This window comes from Myotis brandtii, unplaced genomic scaffold (genome assembly GCF_000412655.1).
Source record: "Myotis brandtii unplaced genomic scaffold, ASM41265v1 scaffold126, whole genome shotgun sequence".
NCBI lineage: Eukaryota > Metazoa > Chordata > Mammalia > Chiroptera > Vespertilionidae > Myotis > Myotis brandtii.
In genome coordinates, this window is record NW_005354425.1 from 1750882 (window position 1) to 1757199 (window position 6318).

Sequence of the window (6318 nt, forward strand, 5' to 3'; positions counted from 1 at the left end):
TTTTCTTGTTGGATTGCTCCCTTTAGTATTATGAAGGGGCCTTCCTTATCTCTTGTTATGTCCTTCATTTTGAGATCTAATTTGTCCGATATAAGTATTGCTACCCCAGCTTTTTTTTTTCATTTCCATTCCCCTGAAAAATCTTTTTCACTTGAGTTTACTTTGGTACTATTTCAGTTTTATTTTTTACCTTTAAACTTTTGATCATTCTGGAATTTATTTAGGTTACCCTCCTGTAAACTGCAGTAGTGTATAACCAATTTGTTTTTCTAAAGGCTATCCAATTATTCCCCAATTATTTTTAGTCATTCATTTTTCCCTTGTTTGAAGGCCACTTTTGCCATGGAGAGTCACTTCCTGATGTATTTGAGTTCCCCATAAGTTCCTGAAAGAATTAAGTTTTGTTTTATTTTTCAAACCACTGAAGTGTGGTTCTCCCAATCCATATTGACTCTTTTAAAAATATCATAATTTACTTTATAAACTATTAAATCAATTAGCAATATTTTCCTTGATCTTGGCAGAGTTTGAAACAGTTGAATTTCTTCCAACTACTCTTCTGTACCACACTTCTCAACTTTTATCTCACAATTCTCTTAGTCTCCTGCCTACCCGTTTTTTTTTTTTTTTTGCTAGCTTGTCTTCCTGTTTCTTGTACAACATTGTTCTTTGGAATTCCACCTTTCCCATGGCAAATAAAATCCTGAGTAATATTTCCCAATCTCATCACTTCAGCTATTACTTAATGGCTAAATATTCCTATATTTTCATTGTAGTTCCAATCTAAATGTCTATATATTCAGTTTTCTATTAGTTACTATATTGTGTGTCCTAGGGTATTTCAATATGCCTATGTCAAACCATTGTTCTCCTTGCTTTCAATATTTTTCTTTCTTCTCTGAACCCTACCTCACTTGATATCATCACCATTTCCCTCAGTTACCTACATAGATTTTGTCTTTGATGTACCCTTTTCCCTGTGATATCTGTCAGTGATCTTCAGTTGTAAGTCTGTGCCCTTTTTTCATGCCTTTTCTATGAAGTAGTTTATTAACTGGTCTCCATACTTTTCTCTCTCTCTCTCTCTCTCTCTCTCTCTCTCTCTCTCTCTCTCTTATTGTCCTATGTTGCAGGCAGTGTTAATTAAAGCTTATAAAACAGTAGGTTTTAGTTAAATCCTGCATAAAGTGATCACATGTGTTTATTTCTTCTCCTTTCCTCACTCCATTAAAATTAAAGTAATGAAATTGAAAAATTCAAAAGGACAAAGAGAACAGGAGTGGAAACATTGACAGATGTAAGGTTAAAACTAATTTTTTACTTAGAGCAAAGGAAGTTACGACTTCAATATCTCCCCCTACATGAACATTTGAGAGAAACCAACTAATTCTTCCTCTATAACTACTAATGTTTCAAAACTTGGAGGCACCTGATCTGGGGAAGGCAGGAATGAGTGATGAGATTGAAAACATGGGCTGTTTCTTGAAAGTCTTTATAATAAGTGGCTAGAGTCCAAGTCTTATTGCCCACTCTCTGTTCCTCAGAAGATTAGAGGTTTCTTATATGGAGAATTTGAATGGGAGCACCCCAGACTCAGAGATCCAGGTATAGCAGGTAGATTGGTTGAAAATATGGGATTAAGTGAAAATGTGCATACCTAATTTTAGGGCCTATATTTCTACCCAAGATGCAGTTGTTAAAAGGAGAATGAATTATTTGTTTTCACATTCCCATATTCCTAATAGTAATCTTGATATAGTTTGATTTTTTTTTCTTGGCTCATCTTCTAAGAAACTGTAACCTAAACAAAATTAAAATTCCTCAATAACTACAATTCTCTCGACACAAGCATTTTTAGAAATGGTATGTCAAAATCAATTGATTTTGAGATGCTTAAATTTTTTTAAAATTTTATTTAGGCTGCTCAATTTTTAAAATTGTGATAGGATTATAAACATAGAATAGGACTATGAAATAAATATAAATGTTACATTGTCATTTGATTTGTTTCATTTTTAGAGTTATGAAGGCCCAAGAAGTAGAGTGCTTTATTTCCTTCTCCTTCTTTTGCTATTGTCTCTAAATTAAAGGGCAGAAAGAGGGCAAGGAACAATGAAAACAACATTTTTTTCTCAAGCTTAATTGTTTTAGTTCTTCGCATAGTTTTACAACAAACATAATTATATAAACAAATTAACTTGCATCTTCCCAATGAAATATAGTGATTTTAATTAAAAATATTTAATGTTGCCTGACCGGTTTGGCTCAGTGGATAGAGCGTCAGCCTGCGGACTGAAAGGTCCCAAGTTCGATTCCGGTCAAGGGCATATAGCTTGGATGCAGGCACATCCCCAGTGGGAGGTGTGCAGGAGGCAGCTAATCGATGTTTCTCTCTCATCGATGTTTCTAACTCTCTATCCCTTTCCCCTCCTCTCTGTAAAAACTCAATAAAATATATTAAAAAAAATATTTAATGTTGACATTATTGCAGATGTCCCCCATATCCTCCCCTTTGCCCACCTCCACTTACCCCTGCCTCCTCCTCACTTGGCCTTCATCACACTATTGTCCATGTCCATGGGACATGTATATATGTTCTCTAGCTAATCCCTTCAACTTCTTTATCCAGTCACTCCCACCCCCACCCTTCTGGCTCCTGCCAGTCTATTCCACTTTGTCAGTTTATTTTGTTCTTTAGATTCCACATGTTAGTGAGATCATATGGTACTTGTCTTTCTCTGCTGACTTATTTCGCTTAGCATAATAGTCTCCAGGTCTATCCATGCTGTTCCTTCTTTTTTAAAGCCACAAAGTATTCCATTGTGTATATGTACCATAGTTTTTTAATCCTCTCAACTACTGGTGGGCCACCTAGGCTGTTTCCATATCTTAGCTATTGTAAATAATGCTACTATGAACATAGAGGTGCATATATTCTTTCTGATAGGTGTCTCAGGATTCTTAGGATATAGTCCTGGAAGTGGGATCACTGGATCAAATGGCAGTTCCATTTTTAATTTCTTGAGGAAACTCCATACTATCTTCCATGTAACTGCACCAGTCTGCATTCCCACCTACAGTGCACGAGGGTTCCCTTTTTTCCACATTCTCACCAACACTGATAATTAGTGACCTTGAGCATTCTTTCATATGTCTATTGGTCATCTGTATGTCCTTAATTAAATACCCGTTTTTTCTTCCCAATGTATTTGAAATTAATAAAATACATTAAATATACTCTACATCTCCAACACAAAGCATTCACATTACTAAAAACCAGTATATTAATTAGATAAAGTTCAGTTTACTACAAACTACCTCCTCCTTTCCCATAAAAAAATCAACAGGCATGACCAAAACAAAAATTCAGTGCAGATCAGGAAAACAATGCCTATTTTATATCTTTAGATTTAAAAATATTATGCCTCTCTAGCCTTAATTTTGACCAATCACTTCTAAAATTGTGGGCCCTGTTTATGGGCTGCTCAGGCCTTTAGTTTCCCTGGTAAAATGGAAATTAGTCCTGTCAGTATCTACTTGGAAAATGTTAGCCTCAACCCTTTGCTTTAACTTCTCTTGTCTAACCCAACTTCACACAGACTCCTCTGTTCTTCTGACTTTCATTTAATCCAACTTCTGTATATTTGTTTTTATTTCATGGGTAATTGCTAGCTAATGATTTCACCTGAAATTTAGTCAATACTTTTTTAATGATTCAGTATGGCATTTTGTAGATATTTTGACTGTTGCAGATTGAGTTTCTTATATTCCTTTACTTTCTAAGTTATCATATGGACATTAGGTACATGGATATATATTTTGCATTTCTGTCACAAAATATATAAAATACTACAAAGGTAGCACAATTAGAAACTTCTAGTATTGGTTTTCATAGTAAATATTGACTTATTTTCCTCCTGAACAGATTCTTATCCAACTTGTGGAGGTGATGGATCAACTGCATCTAGGGGAATCAGTTGCTGCAGTTCTCCGTAACAGGTATATTTATGGAAACAATTTACCTTATAAATTACATAATGTCTCTCCTGCCCATTGATATACCTAACATAATTGCTACTCAGTAAGTATTTGTTGAATATCTGGAATGAAATAAAAGTATTTGCTATATGAATGAATAAAAATGATTGACAAAGAAAGGGAATGATGAGCATGTTAGTGATCATATGTTCTGAACTAATGAAAAAATAAAAAAATATACTTAGAAATCATAATTAGTATAAATTGTGAACACATAGAATTCAGTCAGTGGAGCTATTGATTGAAATTTTAAAGCATTTCAATGAATGAATACCAGTATCTATTGCATAAGAATAGATTTCTCAACAAGTATTTTTAAAATAGTATTGCTCTATGATTGTGTGTATGTTTCTGTTATTTAAATATCCAATTAGTCTTACCACTATGCTCAACACCCGAAAATAATATAAAATTATACTAAACTAGAGGCCTAGTGCATGAAATTCGTGCACTTGGGAGGGGGGTCCCTCAGCCCAGATTGTGAGAGGGCGCTGGCCAGACGGAGGGACCCCACCGGTGCACGATTAGGGCTGGGGAGGGACACAGGATGTTGGCCTGTTGGGGAGGGACTGTGGGAGGGCTCCAGGATGTGTCTGGCCCATCTCGCTCAGTCCCAATTGACCAGACCCCAGCAGCAAGCTAACCTACTGGTTGGAGTGTCTGCCCCCTGATGGTCAGTGCATGTCATAGCGAGCAGTTGAGTGGCCTTACCAAATCATTAGCATATTACACTTCGATTGAACAGATGACTGTATGACAGGACACTTAGCATATTAGATTTTTATTATATAGGACGTCAACTGTAATTGAAAAATACAATTTAAAAATATCCAATTAAAACTCTTACAGGGAGTCATGAGAATTTCAGAGCTTCCTCTGACAATTTAGACTTTTAAATTCATGGTTCAAAGAAATATACATAGCCTTTGCTTTGTAGGTATGGAATAATATCCCTTATTCTCAATAGTTTAGTTGTATAGTTTGGGTGAAACATTTGAAATAATGTGATGGAATTGTCTATATCATGGTTTTGACACTTAGTAATGGTGTAACCTTGGGAAAATTTCTCCATTGCTCTGTGCCTTAAGTTTCTTATCTATGAAATGGGGATAATAATAATACCTACATCTTAGGATTGTTTTGAGATTAAATAAATGACTATTGTGTGTATGTGGGGGGAGGGAAGAAAGAGAAATAGAGAAAAGAAGGGTGGCACAAATAATGGTAAGAGTTTTAATTGGATATTTTTAAATTGTATTTTTCAATTACAGTTGACATGGTATATCAGTGGTAGTATTGAAATATAAATGTGGGATTTTAACTATTTTGAAAATATAATAATTGTGTTTTTGACATTTAAGATACTTTAAAATATAGGCATGTCTTAAAAGAATATAAAAAAGTGGAAAGGTTGAAGTAGGAAGTGGACATATATAAAATCATTATTATTTGTCAGATACTATACTAGGAATTTCACATAATAATCTCATTAAGCAAATATCATTTGAAGGGTGACTATTTGTTGGAATGTGTTATCTCATCTGGGCAAGGGGTTGTAATGTAGACTTGCTCAGAGACCCAAAAAGCAAGAAAATCATAGCGGGATAATGTATGGGCATATTGGGTGAAAAGATAGAAGACAATAATAGTTGGGAGACATTGAATTCATAATGGAGAATTGAGTATGCAGAGTTTAAGCACTGTTGAATAGGAGGGTCAGAAGAGGAAATAGTAGGACAGGTTCAAGTTGGTAAATGAAGTGGTTATAGCATACTTGGATTTGTTTATTTTCATTATTTTTATTAAGGTATAATTACATATGCTAAAATAAACACAATCCAGTTCAAAATGTAAAACAACTCCATCCCACCAGAGAATTCCTTTGTATCCATTTCTAGTCCATATCCCCTCCACTCTTACTAAGGGAATCACTATTCTGACTTATATATCTTGGATTAGTTAGCTTGTTCTTGAACTTCATGTAAATGGGGTCAGACACTGTGTATTCTTTTGTGTATCGCTTCTTTCTTTCAAAATAATAGTAATGTTTTTGAATCTATCATTGCTGTGGTATCAGTAGTTCCTTCTTTTTATTGTTGTGTAGATTCCATTGTTTAAATGTACAATTTCTTTATCCATTTTCTTGTTGATAGTCTTTTAAGTTCCATTATTTGGATCTTATGAAGAAAGCTGTTATTGACATTTTTTATAAATATTTTTGTACCTATATACACTCATTTAGTTTTTATATGTACCTAGCAGTGGGATTGCTCGGTCATG

General features: G+C 34.5%; 1 protein-coding gene across 3 annotated transcripts in view; it reads left to right on the forward strand.

The window, feature by feature from the left end:
• The window catches only part of KLHL13 (kelch-like family member 13), a 302378-nt gene that overhangs the window by 181458 nt on the left and 114602 nt on the right, over positions 1-6318 (forward strand). For all 3 annotated transcript variants that reach the window (XM_005859453.2, XM_005859451.2, XM_014534190.1), the window contains one exon: positions 3926-3999. In XM_005859453.2, coding sequence (XP_005859515.1) covers positions 3950-3999 — 50 coding nt within the window. In that variant the 5' untranslated portion in view covers positions 3926-3949. Of the gene's footprint in view, positions 1-3925; positions 4000-6318 lie in introns of those variants that run through there.